General features: G+C 41.3%; 1 protein-coding gene across 2 annotated transcripts in view; it reads left to right on the plus strand.

The window, feature by feature from the left end:
* The window catches only part of FOCAD (focadhesin), a 309970-nt gene that overhangs the window by 244804 nt on the left and 44296 nt on the right, over positions 1-20870 (plus strand). For both annotated transcript variants that reach the window (XM_028107273.1, XM_028107274.2), the window contains exons 27-35: positions 816-1054; positions 4290-4379; positions 10921-11068; positions 12994-13113; positions 14792-14914; positions 15367-15444; positions 16144-16215; positions 17980-18082; positions 19988-20068. In XM_028107273.1, coding sequence (XP_027963074.1) covers positions 816-1054; positions 4290-4379; positions 10921-11068; positions 12994-13113; positions 14792-14914; positions 15367-15444; positions 16144-16215; positions 17980-18082; positions 19988-20068 — 1054 coding nt within the window. The remainder of the gene's footprint in view (positions 1-815; positions 1055-4289; positions 4380-10920; positions 11069-12993; positions 13114-14791; positions 14915-15366; positions 15445-16143; positions 16216-17979; positions 18083-19987; positions 20069-20870) is intronic.

A 20870-nucleotide genomic window follows, 5' to 3' on the forward strand; every position in this document is an offset into this window, starting at 1 on the left:
TCTCTTGGAGCTCCCTAATATGGGATTCTTGCAGAAGCTGTTCATACTCAGCTGCCCTGCCATTTTATTAGGGCTTTTATTCATTTCTTTTCCCATAATTACATATAGGAAGGGGCATATAGAGCTCTCCATTTCGTTTTGAATAGCTGGTTATTGCTTTGGAACCAGAGGCTTTTAGGATTTCAACTTCCTTTTTAATTAAAAGGAATTAACCCCCTGTAGGAAATAATCCATCTACTGGGAAGCGTTCCCACCAAAAATTTTGGGAGATCTGCCAATAGGTCCCTGTGCTAAACTTGCACTTCTTCCTTCGTACTAAACTGTAACAACCCGCCCCCCCACCCACCGCACACATGCTCTCTTTCTCTCCTGGAAAACTGGCTTTCTGGACATGTATAATATAGCTTGGTGGTTTCTCCAAGCTTGGGTAACTTCACTTAGGGGTTTGGTGGGTTTCTTTGTTTTTTTGGTTTTTAATCATAAACACACGTGGGCTTTCAAAACACTGAATTTTTTTCAGGCTTTATAATGAGGGAATTCACACCCTTTAAAAGAAGACACTCCCCCCCCCAATTTAAAAGGATATTAATCAACTGATTGTTTAGTAGCAAATTGTTTCAGGAAGGAAGAGTGAAAAGGGAACCTACCTAGACAAACACAGAAATCAATTTTTTTTTTTTAATGATGTTTTTGATTGGCGGGGGTGGATCTCAGAACCGCTGATCCTGTTGTGTGGTGCTTCTGTGATAGGTCTGCTCCCTTCGTGTTTTAAAACCAAAGGCCAACCTCTGTTTTCTTCCTTTGGCATGTCCTAGAAATCCTATTCTGGTGAAAACACAGCTAGTGCGATTGCCCGCTCTGCTGCTGCCACGGCTTTGTCTCTCCTCGTGCCAGTTTTCATGATTTCTTGCAAAGAGAAGGTTGAGGAAATCCTAAACATGCTGGCTGCCAGGTTACCTGGGAAACCAAGAGCTGATGAGTCTCAAGCCGTGCAGATCCACATGGGCCTTGCTTTGGGGATGTTTCTCTCGCGCTTGTGTGAGGAGAAACTCAGGTACGGTTGATGAAAATACTCTTCCGTTTCGTCTTTGTGTGTAGGCAGAGGACGTGATGCGCGGGCACACACGTTCCCGAACATTCTGTCCGAGCGATAATGTGGTTGCTAAACTTTTTGAAATGGGCAGGTCCGACCCTTTCTTCTCCTTTGTGAGGGCGTCTGTCTTTCCAAAATGCCCTCACAAAGATAGGGTATTTTTAGGGTTGCTCTCGTGAATGTGGTGGTGACTCGAACATCATTCCATGCTTAGCTGAAAACTCTGGATATATCCATGTAATGAATATGAGGATATGTGTATTCTCATATGTGAGGTATGAGGAAAAGTGTAATCTCGTGGGGCTAAAAATAAAAAGCTGCTTTTTCCACTGGTTTCCAAGGGTGAAAATAGTTGTTGATTCTTTATTGATCTCACTATAAAATGGGAGGAAAAGATTGGAATATCCCTGCTGCCTGAGGGCACTGGGAATCACCCGGATCACCTAGGAACTCTATGTACCCAGTTTTAAAGATTGCTTTTATCCTGTGCCCTGGCTACATTTTTATAATCCTTAAAGAGTCTTAATCTGTGCATATTATACTGTGTGCTTTATTCCGTTTGCTCAGTTTTGGACTGGTAGCTTTACCCTTGAATGGAGCTAACCGAGTATCAAAGACCCAGGTGGAAAATTCCACTAGATGGGAAAGTTTTCTTGTGCATGAATCTACTTTGGTTGTGTTGTCCGTCCTATTTATTCTTTATTTTGTAACAAGTTTTAGAATTTTATATACCCAGGTTGATTGCAGTGTGGTACGACATGAATATTTGAATATCATGAATATTTAGATGTGCACTGACCTGGAATTCAGCCCCATTTTTCCCCCACACTGGAAATAGGATAGTTGGGAGAGGCATCCTGTTGTGACGTTCCATGTCCTTAAACTCCCCTGGTTGGCAGAAATTAACGGTCTGTCCAAAGCCAAGAGACAGTGTCGATGTGGGTAAACTGGATGACATTATGCTATATTTAGATTTCAGTTTGAAACCAGTGGTTAAGTTTGCATTTGTAATTTACATAGCTTTGTGCAAACACCATTATGTGAAACCTTTATGAGAACTGCTATTGATCTAGGGAAATACTGTCTTTCAGATGATCATTTTCAGCTCTTGGAAACATCTGTCAGATGATTGGGAAGATTGGCTTCATCTTTGTGATCATAAATGAAAACGTTTCTAGAATGTTCGTTTTGTTCTGTTGACCAGCATTCATATTTATAGGCCTGGTTCTGGACATGAACAAAAGGCTGCCCTTTGCATGTGAATTGACTGTTACATATCTTGTGTGTGTGTGTGTGTGACAGAATGCAACATGTTTTTTCAAGCCTTAAAACTTGAAAGTGATTTTTTTCCCCCTTTGCTACTATTGCTACAAATGGCAGTTTCGTCACCATCTGTGTTCATGCTCTTTCTTCAGTATCTTTCAAGCAGCGTGTTTTACAACTAAAAATGAGCCATGGCAGTTTAATTCCAGGCAACTCATTTCATTTTATCTTGGCTCTGGCTACCCTCTTCCTTAGTTTAGGATGAGAGGCTGCTGGTTTTAGGGCTTGACAAGCTTGCGCTTGCAGTTAATTTAATCATGCTACCTGGAGAAACCTAAAAGATTCATCCCAGTTCCTAGATTACCTCCCGCCCCTGTCTCTCTCTCACTTGACTTTGCACCCGCAGGAGAGCCTGGGGAAGGAAACCAGACAGCTCTTTCCAAGGCCAAATGCCCTCAGAATCAGTGCAAATGTTCACTTTGCTCTAATGATCTGTTTGGACAGCATGCTTCCTCTTTTGGCCAGTGTCTTGAGCACTCTAGCCGCCAATGTAGTTATTCACGGTTCCCACCTTCCTAATTTCTTGGAGCAGAGGAATCTGAAATGTTTGCCTTTTGGTGCTGGTGAGTATTTTACTAGATAATGACAATGTCACTAGAGAATGACATTTTTGGAGGAAGTTTCCATTTTTCTAAAGTTAAGTTCATCATTTTGAGGGCTGTTGACTCTGAATAGTCAGTGACAAACAGTAAGTGGCCCAGCATGACCCCCTCAGGGGTACAGGATTAAGACAGTATGTTGGGCTCAAGAATGAAAAATCACCTTGTAGAAGAGAATCATGACAATCCATTTTTTTTGCCATGGCTTCTGAAAAAGTCGCCTGAATTTCAATTCCTGTCTAGAATTTATTCAGAAAAGTGTTATTATTCCCAAGCTTGCTTCTGTCATAACTCCCAGAGGATACTAGTAGGATCTCTTCAGCATTTGTTTAGAATAACTAAGTATATTTTACTCCAGAGAACAACTATAATAGGACTTAGTCAAAGCTATTTAAACTGTGTGTGTGTGTGTGTGTGTGTGTGTGTGTGTGTGTGTGCGCGTGCGCGCGCGCACTGCAAAATGTAATCCTTCACCTCAGGCAAAACCACTATATTCTTGGTTTGGGAAGACATTTTTTAAAGTGTCCTGTGGCTGGTTGGCATTCCTGGGGCTGCATTCCACTGAGCATGGTCCAAGGGAGCAGCATGACAGTTGACATGTTAGGATCCCCTTAACAGTCAAGTGTTGGTGATGAAGCCCACAACTCTGCCTGAAAAAACAGCCATAGAACCACTTTTTAAGTTTTCTTTTACCGTAGAAGTCCTAGTTCTCACCAAGACCATCACAAAACCACATCATTTACTCTCTAAAGGTAGAAAAATACATGGCTGGGTTTTTCCCCCCTTCTGCAAAAACAAAAGTAAGAAAAAGGACAAGAACAGCCTTCACAATTGAGACATGAAATCAGAAGTAACAGTCTTTGCAAGAAGGAGATTTGGAATGATTATTGTTAATTTCAGCTTCACAGGTTGTTAGATACTCTGAAGAAAATCACGTTAGCATTCTTAGAAATGTTTCTTGAATTCTGATTTTGGTTTTTTGTTTTTCAGTGGTTTAAAATGTGAATGGGCTGAGGAAATACAAAAGTAGCAGTTTTTGAGTTTATTGGTTTACAAGTGATTATACTGTTTGGGAACTCAGTTATTAAATAAATTCTCTGACTCGTTTCTCTGCCTGCAAAATAAGTATATGTGAATCATCAATATTATTGTTACTTTTATATTTTTTTAATGAAATGAGTGTTCAGTAAAATATTAAGAGGAAATATTATATAGTATTTTGGACATTTGAATGATTTTAAGTAATTGAATTTTTCCTCTTGGTCTTTGCCCAGCGATGTATCTGGCCAACAGATGAACCTTCTTCTGATGAAGTCTCTGGATGCCCTGGAAAATTGCTGCTTTGATCCTAGTCTTGAATATAAGTATGTTGGTTCCATTTCCTCTCTGATATTTGAAGACTGAATCTTTCTCTGCCATACGCTTTGCATTCAATCGTGAAATATTCGCAGGACTAGATCTTGAATTCTTTTGCAAAGAGGTTTCAGTAATAATCAGAACCTGTAATTAAAGGTACTTGTTCTAAAAACCGTGTTTCAGCAATAGACAGTTTGCTTCAATACAAAGTAACGGAATGTCATTTTATGGCTGTCATTAAGTTATTAATACCTTAGTTCTGTCTTGTACTTATCATATGAGGCATGTATCTGGAGACTTATATGCATGACTTAACCTTTTTAAATAGTTGAAACTATTCTTTGAATTTGATTGGATGAAGAGAACCTTTGACCCATAATTTAGATTTCCCTTGTGAAATCCAACAACTGAAGAATCAAAACGGAAACAAATATAGGTTACATCTGGGGTTCCCAAACTCCTCAATATTAATCGTTTCTCCCCACCCCACCGCAGACTTCATGCTTTTTAAAGATTTTGTCTATTAAACTAAATATCTTAAAATTTATTATTCCAGGGGCGTCTGCCTTCAGCTCAGGTCATGATCCCAGGATTCTGGGATCGAGCCCTGCATCGGGCTCCCTGCTCCGCGGAAAGCCTGCTTCTCCCTCTCCCACTCTCCCTGCTTGTGTTCCCTCTCTCGCTCGCTCGCTCTCTCTGTCAAATAAATAAATAAAATCTTTAAAAATAAATAAAAATAAATTTATTATTCCAGTCGTGAAAGGTAACCAAAAAACAAATAAGAATAATTAGAAAGGAATATCTTGCCCCTGGTTGGCTCAGTTGGTAGAGCACGTGACCTTTAATCCAGGGGTTGTGAGTTCGAGCCCCATGTTGGGTGTAGGTATTACTTAAAAATAAAATCTTAAAAAAAAAGAGAAAAGAATACCTCAATAACTGTTAAGCATACTCATTTAGTGAGACATTTAATGTTTTAATTGGTCTGTGACTTGTGTGGGAGAATATAATGTTATTAGACTTCCTAAAATACTAACACAGTCGGGGACTTAACGTTATATCTTTTTGGACTTCCACGTGTTTTGCCAACTCCAGTTTAGATCCTCTGGTGTTCATTGTTACTAAAAAACTCAACAAATTGTAAGCACTAACCTCCAGTTTATTAACTCATTTACTTTTTGCTGTTATAGGCACTGCTCAAATGTGACTGTTTACATTTGTGGCCTTTAGGAACTTAGGATCTGAAGTTACATCCATGTCATCTAGCCTGTTAGGTTCAGAGAGAAAAGAGTAACTAGTAGAAGTAACTGCATATCTCAAATATTTCATTATGAGTAGATAGAGTCAAATCTTCACTTCCTTAGTGGTAGTTATAGGATCTTCTTTCAGATGCAGGCTAAGATCAGATAAGAATCATTGACATCCACCCAGTTTATCATGAAACACTTTAGAGATGAAATGAGACATTTTAAGAGTGTGGTTTTGAATATGGGAAAAGAGAGTTCAGTGGCATGATTGAAGTCTCTTGAATGTAGAAAATGATTAATGGAAGGGATAGGGCCATTTAGCTGTTACTGGGTCTGATGAAGAGTTGATATTTTGGAGCCCAATCCATGTGTTGGTGGTGTTACCTTTTACAACCAAGGAATAAGATAAATTTCTCTCCCCCTGCCCCGCCCCCCCCCCCAAAGGTATCCATCATAGCTATAGCTCAGGGTATTACAAAGCTGGGAACAAATTTGTGGATCAACTTCCTGTAGGTTTTCAGCCAGTTGGAACAATCAGGAATGACTTACATATATTATCTCCACTAGTCTGCAGGAAGTTTGTTTGAATGAAGGAGAACCATAGCGATAACTGAATTGTCCACAGTGTGGGTATTTATGCATATAACAAACCTCATATGCCTAAGGACATTTAACATTACCTGTTAACTTTTTATATCGAGAAGATTCTTATTTCTTCATTATTCTTTCTTGATTCTTACCTCCTTAGTGATCAGCTGTGCTTGGGAGAGGAAAGGGTGGGCCCAGACAGGGACTAATCCTGCAGAATTAAGTAGAATAGGGTCATCAGAAATCTCCCGTCCATTTAGTAAAGTCTTGCCTCTCAGAGCTCAGTTAAAAGCCCAGATCCTTCAAGAAACTGTCCCATCTTCTTCAAACTCCCGTTCTTTCTACAGTTAATGAAGTTTAGTATTCTGTCATTCCTAATGCTTTGTGGTTCTTAGGGCTTGGGTAGCTCTGTCTCTGGTTTCAGTTCAGCTAATACCAAGCAGCCGCATACTGTGCTAGGCATTTTCACATCCATTTCTCCTGTCATTCAGCCCCAATGACAATCTAAATATTAATACTAAAACAGGAACACTCATTGCTTTGGTTTACAGATTAAGAAAATGAGTCTCACACAGGAGACCGGTTCAAGGTCACACAGTCAGTAGCAGCTAGGGGAGGAACCTAGGTTGTCTGCCTTCAAAGCCATGTTGTCTCTTACAATAGTTCGGTGGGGAGAACACATTTCAGTAGAAAGAAGACAATTTGATACCTGCCAATATGGTGTTTAGTATTTTTTTTTTTTTTTGACATGTGAGTGTGTCTCGCTACTAAAAAGCAAGACAGACAGACAGACATACAGACACACTAGGCCCAGGCATAAAGTATTCCCCTAACTAATGAGATTCAGGAGTCTAGGGCAGTCCTCCCTCAGGTGAAATAGTGGAAGCATTACGGAGCTAGTTAATAGATCCGGGAGCTTGCCGCCTCAAGTGATAGAATTCACCCAGAGCAAATTCACCACGCTTCCTTGATTTAATGGACACGTCCCTGCTGAGAGGACCCGGCACCTGGGCTGGCCCGTGTGTGTGGCCTTATCACTTACATTCTGCTGCCATCTAGTGGTACTCATTGTGCCATTGCATTCCTCACAGCCTTAACTAGTCCTGCCATCCATCAACGACCTGAGTGCTGGTTAATTACTATTGAGCTTCTACAAATACGATAACATCTGTATAGCACTTTGTAAAGGGCAATACGCTATACAAATGTTAACTGTTATTAGAACTAATTATTAGATGGCCTTATACTTAATCTGCAGGGTTGTCCACAATAAAGTAAGGAATTGAAGATTCATCTCTGGTTAATTTTAGAAACAATTTATCATTATATCTCAGTTGATATAGCAACACGCAGAGCAGAATTGCATAGCTTTTAAGTCTCCGATTTTCTTTTAGCCAGTGATATTTTAATATACTTGGATAAGAGATTCAAATAAGTAGAGACATAATAGGGCATATAATTTTAAAACTCAAATTCTCTTTGTCATTTGTTAGTATTCTTCAAGATTCATGTTAGTAATTCCAAAACCTGAAATTTATAGCTAATATTATCATTTGTTTCTATTTCATCTGTCTGAGACACCTCCATGGAACTCCTTTTTGTTTTCAGTGGAGGGAAAGATGTGAAAGCTACCTCTGCCCAAGTTATTCTTGGTTTGGAGCTGACAAATATATCAAAGGGGAGGTAAAATGAGGTAAAATGCATAGTAGTGCTGACCTAAGCACCTAGAAGAATCTTTAAGACTTAGGACAAAAAATAAACCCATTAAAATATAGACCACTTGGGAATGACAAGAAAACATATAAGGAATAAGGCTTTAGGACTACCTTCTTGGACCATGCTGGAAAAATGAGACAGAGTAGGAGGAGTTGAGAAGGTCAATGGATGCATACACCCTAGCTTATTTATATTGGCACACGTATATACGTAGTTAGATTATATATTCATATATGACAACAGTCATTGACCGTTTTAGCAATGAATAGAATCGTTAGTGAATGGTAACCTTGCCCAAGAATAATTATGCTGTGATAATATTAGGTAAATGTGAACTAGAAACCAGGATGTCTTTTTCTAAGCCTTTGTGCCCATATGCCTTTGGGTGGTAAAAGAGGAGTTTTAGTCCAGGAGATAAAGATTTTTGCATGCCCAGAATAGCCCCAAAAAGCCAGACTTAGGATACCTGCTACTTATTGAGAAAGATAAACCCCGATACTTAAGTGAGCTTTGAGAGGTATCCTTTTTCCACATGAAATCTGACACTCCTCTTTCTTAAATTAGTCTGGCAAGAAATGGAAATTGAGTTTTCTTGATTGAATCCTGGATAATATATTCAATGTATTTAGCACTGGTAAATTTTGCCTCCAACCGAATATAAGAATCCAGTCTTGTTTTTGTTGTTGTTTTTCTTGTAGATCTTCTTTCCACTGTAGACTTCCTTGGATTCCTGCATTGGGTCAGTTCTTCAGCATTCAATATTGATTCAATTTCTGTCCCTGTCAAAGCAGTATACTAGGTGCCACAGATAATGTGGTGAGAGAAAGTCAGAAAATGTACCCATCCTTGTGGAGCTTGCAGACTAGTGAAGGACATGGGCAGAAATCAAACAGTCCTTCAAATAATCCTCATCAGAATTGATAATTAAGGGGTGCCTGGGTAACTCATTTGGTTAAGCACCTGCCTTTGGCTCAGGTCATGATTCCAGGGCCCTGGGATTGAGCCCCATGTCTGGCCCCCCGCTGAAGAGCTTCTCCCTCTCCCTCTGCTCCTCCCCACCTTGCTCATTCTCTCTCTCAAATAAATAAATAAAACCTTTTTTAAAAAAAGAATTTATAATTAAAATTGTCTGAATTAAATTAGTATGGGGTGTTATGGGAGAGTCCTGAAGAGGTTCCCTGGTGGGCCAGGGAAGGTGTCCCTAAGGAAGTAACATTTGAAATCTTAATCGAAAGTAGCAGTTAAATAGTCAAGAGGGAGCAAAAGTCAAATTTTTCAAAGTATTAATCACATTTTGTCTAACTATATCTGTGGTTCTAATTTTGTCAAATTTTTATATGCACCAGTATAGAAGGAGCCAAAAAAACCAAAAAACAACCACACAAAAAACTTCCCTGTAGATTCTAAATGGAAACAAAGACTTTAAATCCATACTAATGAAGAGCGCCTTTCCTCCTTCAGAAGTGTGATTTGTCTCAAAAGCATGCAGTGTTCAGATGTTAGATGCTGATTTAACTGGTGGGAAATGCGTTGTGCTAGTTGAGCTTGTTGTTAAGTTCCTGTAAGCTGTAACAGCAGTTCTGCCTAGCTAATGGTGGATTATTACTGCAGTAGCTTCTTTACAAAGGATTTCCTAATGCCAGATAGTTATGCAATGGAACCTAGAAAAACATGCTCGAGATATGGTGCCTTCTCATAGGCATTTCATCAGGGCATCCCTACGGGGCCCTGAGAGGGGCCTGGGGCTTGGCAGATGGAGCAGAAGGCTGGGAATCCGAAGCCTCCGTCTCCTGGCCATGCTCTGCTGGAAACTCTCCGTATGACCTTGAACAAATCCTGTAGCCTCTCTGTCCTTTTGGGGGTCTCTTTTCCGTTGTGGATGCTTCATTTGCAAGAGGTGTTTGAGGGAAGGAACTACCATGTTCAGGAAACAATGTGAAGATTCTTGACGCCAGCTGAGGAGATAGATCCTATATACGAGCAAAATGACATAACCTACGGGCTTTGAAATACGTTATTGGAGAAATGCCCTGGAATGGCAGTCTTCGGCGGCAGATATCATGACAGGCAAGCCAAACCAGAGTCGGGATGATTTCTGAAAACAACTCAGCATTTCCTCAATTCAAAACACAGCAATGATGACAAAAACTTTTTTTTTTTTTTTTTTTAAGTAGAAAATCATCCTATGGCTGCATTATCTTATCATACTAACTAGAAGTTTTCTGGGAGAACAATTTTTTCTTTAAACGAATATGTATTCTTTCCCGAGAATTGGGGCACAAAGCCTAAGATTCCACTTGAATTGTCACATGGGGTAACTTTTGACAAGCCTGTCATTTGTCCATTTTCTCTTCTGACCCAGTGGTACTCGGAGGGATCAGAGGGGAGAAGAGAAGAGGATTAATGTCATTGTGCACAGACAAATACACAGTTTCTCTAAGAAATTCCACTTGTGGAAGTTGACTAGGAAACACCAAGCACTTTGCAGTACGTCATCATCATGCTTTGCGACATATTCCCCGTCATTAGTCAGATGCCCTCAGCTCATATTCCGAAATGGAGTCTCTTCTTTCATGCAGTTCGTCATAGCACCATCCACATGTGGACATGGGGGGATGGTGCGGAGGACCACAGAACTTCTCTAAGTGCAGGGATGGAGCTGGTTGAACTTGACTTTTTATTCATCCTCCTACCTCACATGGAGTTTAACTCAGATCTGTTTCAAATTTTCATTTGTTCTTCTCCCGTGGGTCCACAGCACTCACATGGGCCATAGATCCCTGTTTTGATAGAAAGTTTTCCACTCAAGGGGGGAGGGAGGCAGTGGGTGTACCTGTGGTGGTTCACAGGACACACTTATATACCAGGCAGCAGACTGAGAATCCAGCCATCTCATCTCAGGTCCAAGAGCAGTGTAAACTTCCATGATAAGTGAAGAACGTTGACACGGATTTCTGGTGATTTTAATGCCTGATTTTTTTTTTTTTTTTTTTGCATCAAGCACGGGCTGTATATTGGGTGTTGGACTTGTTCTGTCTCTCATGAGCCACAGCAGCCAAACGGAGTCTCGAGTTCATGTGGCAGCATCGCTTCGGAAGCTCTCAACGTACCTAGATGACAGTGGGAGCCAAAGCAGAACATTTCAGGAGGTAGGAGCGGGGAGTTATGGCTTTCTTTCCTTTGTTGTCTTTTGTTTTCCTGTGGCCACTTATTTTCTCCTTCTCCTATTTTGGTAACCCTGAAATTAAATTCTTCCTCAGTTTCAACTGGGATAAGGAGAAAAATCTGAGTGGCAAACCACCGACATTAGATCATAAGGTTTTCAGACTGTGTGGCTGTTTAAATAAACTCAGACTTAAATGTGGCCTATAAGATAAGAGCCTTTAGTGAATGCAAAAACCCAAGTCCACATCGCTAGAAGGCACTTTCGAAGAAGAGCTGCGATTTCCGGAGGAAGGTTCAATGGAGATTTTTAGAATTACGTTCGAGCCAAATGTAACTTTAAAAGATGGCCAGGGATAAGCTTAAGAAACTGTGGGTCAAAAAAGGCATTTGATTTTTTTCTTTTCTTTTTTTTTAATGTCAGCTAGCATGAAAAATCATTGAGGAAATTCCCTTTACCACACTTAATGAAAAGATTTTTCTGTTACGGTGAATTTCTGTTACGCAGAATTGCAGGTCATGGGACACAGCTCTTGAGTGTCGACTGCATTCAGAGTGGACGTCTGAGGTGTGTGTGTGTGTCTGCCCAGGTGAAGCTGCACGGCCTGGGATCTGTCTTTGGGAGGACCCGGGGGTGACCTTTTGACCTGGCCAGATTCCCTGTCTCATTAGAGCAGATTCTCTTTTCTCCGGGCCGGCCCACGAGCTATTGATGAGTACATAATGGCTACTCTGTCCCCCGCTCAGCCCCTCTGCTTTCAGCTATAGGACTTGTTGAATCGGTGAATTTCTCTGGGGCACAGAGGGTTGAAGTTTTGTTCTAATACATGCACCACATTTCCATTTTTAAAGGAGTTGCAGAGCACAGTTGAAAAGGACACATCTTTTTAAGCAAAGGGAGAAAATTTTGCCACCAAGGGGCAGTTTGATTAATAAACGAAAGCAGGATTTTTAGAGCTTGATGCTTCAGTCCGCCTTGACGTTTTGATTTGTAAGGCCTCGAGCAGGCAGTTTGGTTTTTTTCCTCCCCTCTGATGTTTTATTACCCAATTTCGACCTTAGAAACAGCTTCCTTTCTTCGTGCTGTATTGACCAGGGTTGGGAGTTGAACATTTCCACTTTGCCTGAACAGCATCTTTGTGAAGGAGGGCTTCGGGAGGAAAACGTGAGGTAGCGGGGAGGGGATGGTTAACCAGGATTTGCAAAAACTGAGGCTCAAGTAGATTGAGTGACTTGCCTGAAGTTTCTTAGCCTGTCAGTGGTCAACGTGGGACATACACCTGCGTGGGCCGTCTTAACTCCCAGCCTTGTCGTTTATTTATAATTTGTTCATTCATGTATTCATCTAGTCATTTATTTATTAAATTAGCACACCAGTGCTCTGAGGTAAGGAATATTACCTCTATTTTACACCATTTATGCGACTCTAAAACCCATATGCCTGGCCGCTCTGCCCCACTCCTTCTAGGAGGGAATCTGAAGGCAGCCATGCGTCCCATCTTTGAATTTCCTCTCCGGCTTGGCCTTGGATCAGAGCACATGGCTATTAGTAGCATTCACCGGGGGTGAAAATCTAGCCTCTGCTGTTGATAGATCCAGTGTTCTGACATGAGATGGTGAGGGAACTTGCTGATTTTGAGTCTAAAGACCTGGGTTTGAATCTCCCTTCGGTCACTGGCAAGCTATATGTAGTTGGACCTCAACATCCCTACCTGTAAAGTGGGAATTCTGACCTGCATCTCATACCATCGTTAGGACATGTCAGGCAGCGAAACAGTGCCTCGTCTGTGGTAGGCGTACTTGAATCCAGTCCTTATCCCGGAGAGAAGTTGGACAGAACATTGGTGTCCACTAAATCGTGTTCTTTCGTTTTCCCTCACGCAGAAACATCTCCTGCTGTCTCTTCTTCTAGGTCCTGGCCTATACCCTCAGCTGTGTATGTACCTCAGCGTTCAGTACCGGGATCGTTGAGGCTGCAGAGGCTGAAGATATCATGAACAAGCTTCGGGTGTTGGTAGAAAACAACCAACAGGTTGGAATGCGTGCCCTGATTACTCCTCTCTTTGGGTCTCATGTTGCTGCTGAGTCCTAATTTTGACTGACTCTGATTAGACTATTATCAGAATGTTTTCATGCCCAGAACCGAGGAACTTCTTTTTTTTTTTTTTTAGGATTTTTAAAAAATTTACTTGAGATCGCTTCTCGGCCTTTTGGCTAAGATCAAGTGTAAGAAATTTACTTGAGAGAGAGAGCAAGTGCACAAATGGGTGGGGGGAGGGACAGAGGGAGAGGGAGAAGCAGCCTCCCCACTGAGCAGGGGGCCTGAACGCAGGGCTCCATCCCACCACCCTGACACTATGACCTGAGGCAAAGGCAGACACTTAACCAACTGAGCCACCCAGGTGCCTCCAGAACTGAAGAACTTCTGACTTTTCTCACTACTGTAGCCAGTGGTCACAGATGTCTTTTTTTTCTCCTTATACTCTATCTTTTGTAGGTACTTCTTTTTCTTTGTCAGAGGGAGTATAAAAGGCTTTTCTCTCTCTCCATCTCTATTTATAAAACCTTCAAGCATGTGGCTAGGGAATGTAAGGCTAGCGATAACAATTTGTAAAGATAAGAATACTTAATGGACTCTGATAAGGTCAAACCTCAGCAAATTCAAAGCAGAGAATCTCTGCTCGTGACTGAATATGCGTGGGACAACTTAAATACCTATAAGTTAAATTAAATACCTTTAAAATGTTCCCTCTGAAATATTATTCAGCCTTAAAAAGGAAGGAAATTCAGACACATGCGACAACATGGATGAATCTTGAGGACATGATGCTAAGTGAAATAGACCAATCACAAAAAGACAAATACTGTATGATTCTATTGATATGAGGTATTTGGAGTCGTCAAAAGCTTAGAGACAGAGGGTAGAAAGGTGGTTGCCAGGGGCTTGGGGAGGGGGGAATGGGGAGTTTTGTTTAAGGGGTATAAGGGTCGAATTTGCAAGGTGAAAGAGTCCTGGAGACGAATGGTGGTGATGGTTGCACAGCAGTGTGAATGTACTTAATGCCACTGAAAAGTAGTAAAAATGATAAATTGTATGTTATGTATATTTTACAACAATTAAACTGAAAAATATGTTCCCTCTGATTACACACGTTATAAAATTGCCCCGTCTGTATTTTTTTTTAGATTTCTCCAAAGTCTCAGTATTGGCCATGGTGGATTCTTGCAGGATTCACTGGTTATTAGCCAATATTGTATTGTATTTTACTATTTTATGGATCTACGAGTGCTCTCTTAAATTTGGAGTAGGTTTTGCAACACCAAGATGTGGAAGTTTGCCCATATACTGTGCTCGTTATGGGACTTCTCCTCTTGTTTGGGAGTTGACTAGGCTTGTGTGGTCTACCTCAGTATTTTCACCCTAATTCCTTCTGAAAATTTGGATCGTTTGAATCAAGTCTTGTAGTGGTCCAGTATTATTTTCCTAAAATAAACCATTCACTGCAGCTGAAGACTGCAGTTTCTGTTGCAAACCGAAGTCTTGCTTTTCTTTAAAAACTCTGCAAGCCGCCGATTTTCAGATGGCGGAAGAACCTGTCAGTAGGAAAGGGAGCCCCTCGAAGTGCTTAGATGCTTTCTATAAAATTCTGTGCCATCTGTGCTGTTCTTCTTCTTTTTCCTTACCCTTTGTTTTTATTCATTTACAACAGACTTCAGGTTTTGCCCTGGCATTAGGAAACCTAGTTCATGGTTTGTCCCTGTGCGGACATGGAAAAGCTGAGGACGTGGGCCACAGACTGCTCCCCGCCTGGATCAGAGTTGTTCTAGCAGAGGTAGGAGGTCACGTCCTAGCATGTGATTTTATATTTTATAAAGGAAAAAAGAGCAACTTTATTGGACCATTTATAGGTGCTGCTAAGATATACAGCCTAACAATAAAAGAATAGGCAATTTAAAAAGAAAGAGATGCAGGAATTTTAAATCCCTTGTAAATGATACATCCTGTCAACCATTATAGCTTTTAGGCTATTTTCTCAGTGTTTTAATTTTCAAACAGCACTGTGGTTTTGAAAAATACAGAACAACAGGAGCCACCTCTGATCGAATAACTTCAACCTATTACTGTATTCAAGTCAGCTGCCAGTTTTGGTCCGTGATGCAGGTTATGTTGACCCTACAAATGTAGTACCATTTTGACCAGTGTTTCTCTAGGATATAATAAGTTTTATAGCATTCAAACCCCAGGACTATTTGCCTCTTGACATACCTGATGCTTTGTTTTCAGGGCACTCCTACAATGCTCTGTTTGGCAGCGCTTCACGGCATGGTGGCCTTGGTAGGCTCTGAAGGGGATGTAATGCAGGTAAACAAACAAACAAGCAAATGAACAAAACACAAAGGGAAGAAATCTAAATGTGTACATAACCACAGCAAGAGAATACCCAGTATCTCAGTGTGCTAAGGACAGAATACATGCTCGTAGTAGTAATGGTTATACTGGGTTTTCGATGCCTTGATACATAGAAAATTGCTCTTAGTGGAGAATTCATTTTTAGAGATTTGCTCCTTTTATTTGGTTCGTAAGAACTAAACTTAGTCAGCCTACGTACTTCCCACAACGTTCCCTGCCCAAGAAAAGTGACTGAATCGTATGAAATGTCAACAGTTATCCCTAAGAAACTCCATTTTGTATCTGTAATGTTTAAGTTTATATCTAGGCAGTTATTCTTTCACTTTTAAATGTTTTCCCTGGTGGAAATGTTTCATTTCCACGGTGGAAATGTATGTATGTTTCAGTTTACAAGTAATGCTAAAGAGCACCTGTGTTCATACAGCAAAGGTCTATTCAGTGAGCACTTCTTGCAGCACTGACCGATGTTAGGAAATCGGTGATAAATACGGCATGGGCCCTGCCTTCAAGGAGCCCACAGCTTTTGTTTCTGAAATGTAAGGACGTAGTGGTAATGATACCATAGCTTAGAAGATGAGCGCTCATCCACTGGGAGTATCATTATTTACTTTTTGAGGATGTTGGGGTGGATATTTCTTCTTTTTCTTTCAGCTGAAGTCAGAAGCCATCCAGTCCTCTCATTTTCAAGCCAGACTTAATGAAGTCATTAAAACTGTAACTCAGGTGAGAAGAGGAATTTAAAACCCTTGGATGGGGAAACAGATAATTACCCCCCCTTTTTTCTTGAGAGAGATAAAAGATAGAGAGCATGCATGTGGGTATGAGCAGGTAGAGGGGCAGCGGGAGAGGGAGAGAGAGAGAATCTTAAGCAGGCTCCAAGCCCCGTGCAGAGCCTGATGTGGGGCTCGATCTCATGACTTTGAGATCATGACCTGAGCTGAAACCAAGAGGCGGACACTTAACCAACCAACTGAGCCGCCCAGGTGCCCCTCAGCTACTTCCTTTTACTGCCTTTCTCTTTCATGGTACAAATGGTTTTACTTGGAAAATGAGGAGATCTCTGGGTATTCACATTGAGTCCAAGCAGCACCTGAGAGTAGCTTATGGCCCCACGTTTACTGACAAACACGCACTTCCTCTGGAAAAAAAAAAAAAGCTGGCATTTTTGAGTTAACTGAAGTTGGCTTGGTTTCCTTTAAAAGTGAAACTCTGACCCTGGAAGGGATGTTAGGCCTCAGGACAAAGTAAAATGGAAGGTGATCAAAGGGAAGGATAGATATCTAAGAATGGATGAGAAGGGCTAGGTCGGATGTCACTGATAAAAGTATTTGGGTTAATTATTATCAGCATTCTTGGCTAGAGAGTAAGTGTGTTCATCTGCTGAGAAATGATTATATATTTTAAGATTTTATTTATAAAAATTTATTAGTTTTGTTGCATCGACCGTGAAAGCCCAAAATGAAAAAAGTTGAAAAAATATCATTGGTGGTCCTCGCAACTTGAAGCAAGTGTTAGTAATAATTGGTCTTACTTCTTTTCAAGTATTCTTATTTTCTTTGCACGATTGGTATTCTTACTATATGTAGAACTTTGTAGATAGTCTTTTCACTTAGTTCTTTTCATTTAGCATACTTTTTTCCTTCTTGTAAATACAGCTGATTATTACACCTACCACATAAACAAGTTTTAGTAATTCATGCTTTGAAAAGCAAACATAAATCTCTGAACAGAAAAAACTCTTTTGCGTGTATGAATGTGATTCTCAGAAAAATAATTATACCAAAACTTAAGTGGCTATAACTTGGGGGAGAAAAATCTATAAATGAAAAGTTATTTAAGAAAATCCTTATTATGAGTGATAAAGCAGTAGTAGAACATTACTTAAAGAAGAGAACAAAATAATATCTCCTTCCATTTTTAGAGGTATTTTATTCTTAAATAACACCTTTTTTTTTTACTTTTTGGATTTTTCCCCCCTTTTTATTTATTTATTTTTTAAATTTATTTATTTGTCAGAGAGAGAGAAAGAGAAAGCATAGCAGGGGAAGCAGCAGGCAGAGGGAGAAGCAGGCTCCCTGCCGAGCAAGGAGCCTGATGTGGGACTTGATCCCGGGACCCTGGGATCATGACCTGAGCCGAAGGCAGATGCTTAACCGACTGAGCCACCCAGGCGTCCCTTTTTTCCCTTTTTAAAAAAAAATTCCTTTGAGACCAGTCAGACTCAGTGAAACCTGAGACAACCGGTACTACCTTCTGTCATGATTGATTGATTGATTCATTCGTTCATTTCTTCAGCAACAATTGTTGATCACTTGTGTGTCCAGGGTTTAGTATATTAGACATGTGATATACGTCTTGTCAGAGAACTTGTCATGACCAGACAAGCCACCACCTCATAAAAGATAAATGACTTTCTCTGAGTGACCTTTTATTAAATGGAGTGTGGATCATGCCTGATCATTGCACTGTTAACACTTTAATCCATAGGTCATCAGTGTGTCTGGGGTGATTGGTCTTCAATCAAATGCTCTCTGGCTTCTAGGACATCTTCATCTGTCTACTCTGTCCTCAAGTCAGAGTAGAACCTCTGGTAAGATCAGAGTCTTAGAACACTGGGGTTTGAAGGAGGGGTTGCTAACTGGGGGTCGTGTACTTGGCTGAGAGCATTAATCTTTGCAGCTGCCATAAGTGGTGGGTGTTACCATCTCCCTTTTACATTAGAAGAAGAGGGGCTGTTGGGGAGCTTCCTGACTTGCCCAAGTACCATCTCTCTTTTATATCAGAAGAGGGGCTGTGGAGAGCTTTCTGACTTGCCCAGGGTCCCATGTCCAGTTGAACTCACCTCTGTCAGCCTCCAAAGCCCATGCTCTTTTCGTTCTTCCTCCATGCCTTGCTCAGAGGACAGAGTATACAGTCTAACCCCATATTTCACAAATGAAGACATTGAGGCTTAGAAAGATTACATGACTTACATGTGGAGTTTAGTGACAAATCCAGAAAGTAGGAACAGGTCCTTGAAGCTCGGAAGAGAGTTCTTTTTATTTTCCTAGATGGAATTACAGTTTGTATAATACTCCCTATTTCATTAAAAGCCTCTTCCTCCAAGACTGGATTTCTCCGGGCCCCTGCTTTTAAGAAATTGATGGGGTACATACATTTAAAGATATGCACATACTTGGCATTGAAATTAAAATCCTACATCTCTAACATAACAAGGCCTTTTCTATTTCCACATTTTTGATAAAAAGCAGTAAAAAATATTTTCAATTCCCACATGCTTAATTTAAGCATGTGGAGATTTTCTGCAGAAGGCATCACTGTAATACACTGGGACCTGAATCTGCTCCTTGATCTTTATAGAATTTTGACTCACTGGCTCTCTTGGACCCAGGCCAGAGAGGTTTTGGTACCAAAGATTTCTCGTTAAAACCTAGTTTCGCAGATCCCCTGACAAGTAGTCCATGGACAGCATCACCATGAACACGTAGCACTATAATTACTGTTCCCCTCACTTTCAGTCACTCCTTAGCTAGAGAAACAGGACATTGTTCCGCAGCCTTCCCAACATAATGAACTTGAGACAACTGGAAGCTGTCATGTTAAAATGGGAAAAAGGGAGGAAAAACAACCCACCAAACTTAGTCCTGGTGGAAACCTTAAGTAATGCTAGCTGGGAAGGGCAGTGCGCTCCTAAGGTCCTGGTAAAATAGCAAGTTGATCGTTATGCTCTGGGTTACATGGTCCAGCCCACATGCACTCAAGTCGGGTGGTCGTGAACCATCTCACACCCGGGTTCGTCGGAACACAAAGCTTATATGTGTGGAAAAGTACGGCTCCTCGTTTCTGTTGGAATTTTCCAGTTGAGCCATTTGTTGCAGTAAAAAGCATCTCATGAAGCAATCCTGGGGGGACTGGGAGAAAAAGAATCTAGGAAACTCCCCAGATTCGCCTCGCCTCCATGTCACTTCCCTCAGTATTCCGGGTCAGCCGCTGGAGCTGGTGATTTGGACATGCTGGTCACTGAGAGGTCCCCGCCTTCAGAAGCAACAGGCTGGCTGCTGTTATTACTGATTGTTGCATTTCCCGGGATCATAGATCTGATTCAGGATGTCCTCAAGTCACCCCTGGAATGGTGGTCTCAGCCTAGAGGCCAGCAGGCTCCTGGCAAACACCGAGGGTTGATGTGACTGTGGAAAGGACTTTTTTTTTTTTTTTTTTTTTTTAACCGCTTCAGTAGTTTCCATCCCCTGTGCTTTTGCAGTCTCTGCTAGGTTTACCGCCATTTTAGCTTTGCTTACATAGCTGCAGTGGTTACTTCCAGGCGAGTCACTTAATCTAATAGGACTGGTTGCCACCACAGAGTACTGTGCTGAGATGAGTGGCATAAACATCTCCGCTCTGTCTCGAGGTTGACGTGGCAGCGTGAGATCGTTCTCTTCCCTCCATCAGTCCCGCCAGCTTCCCCGGCTAACTTATTCGTTCTCTGCCTTCACAGTTCCCACCGACTACAGCTATTTGCCCGAGAGCAGTTTTATTAGAGCGGCCGTGGGCTTCTTCGTTACAGGAGGGAAGAAAGGCAAGTGAGCATGTTCTTTGAATTTCACCATTCTTCCTGCGCATTAGGTTTGTGTGCCGGAAGCTTGCTCCTGTAGGATTAAACCATAATCAATTTGAAGGAGTGACTGTTTTCCTTCTGCTCGACCATCTTTGTGACAGAAATGACCACGAGGCCAACAACCATAAGTGGTACATAAACATACACGCTGTGTCGTCTCTTGGAATCATTGTATTTGACCTTGGTGGTTGGGGGTGGGCGTCAGGGGGATCTGTGAAGACCTTGATCTTTCATTTGACCTTTTCAAAAAGTATGAGCACACATTTCTTTTCTTGTCAATGTTGAGCGGGTGTGACCATAAAAGAGAAAACACAGCTGGGATCTAACTTGGAAGTAAGTCTTCTCCCTGATCGCTCTCTGTTGTTGGAATCACTGACTGTCGTTCTTAATTTTAGCTTGTGTTCTTTTTCTCTGCAAACATTTGTCCCTGTGGGATTCTTTGTTGCTGCCACCACCCACATTAGAGCACAAGCAACCTGAAGACAGAGATTGAATTGCCTTTCGTTTTTTTTTTTTTTTTTTAAGATTTTATTTATTTATTTGACAGAGAGACACACAACGAGAGAGGGAACACAAGCAGGGGGAGTGGGAGAGGGAGAAGCAGGCTTCCCGCTGAACAGGGAGCCCGACGTGGGGCTCCATCCCAGGACCCTGGGATCATGACCTGAGCCGAAGGCAGATGCTCAACGACTGAGCCACCCAGGCGCCCTGCCTTTCGTTTTTAACTAGAGTCTGAGTAATGCCATATAAGTCTTTAAATAAA

This window comes from Eumetopias jubatus, unplaced genomic scaffold (assembly GCF_037043125.1).
Source record: "Eumetopias jubatus isolate StellerSeaLion01/CBP00866 unplaced genomic scaffold, mEumJub1_p1.0 scaffold_15, whole genome shotgun sequence".
NCBI lineage: Eukaryota > Metazoa > Chordata > Mammalia > Carnivora > Otariidae > Eumetopias > Eumetopias jubatus.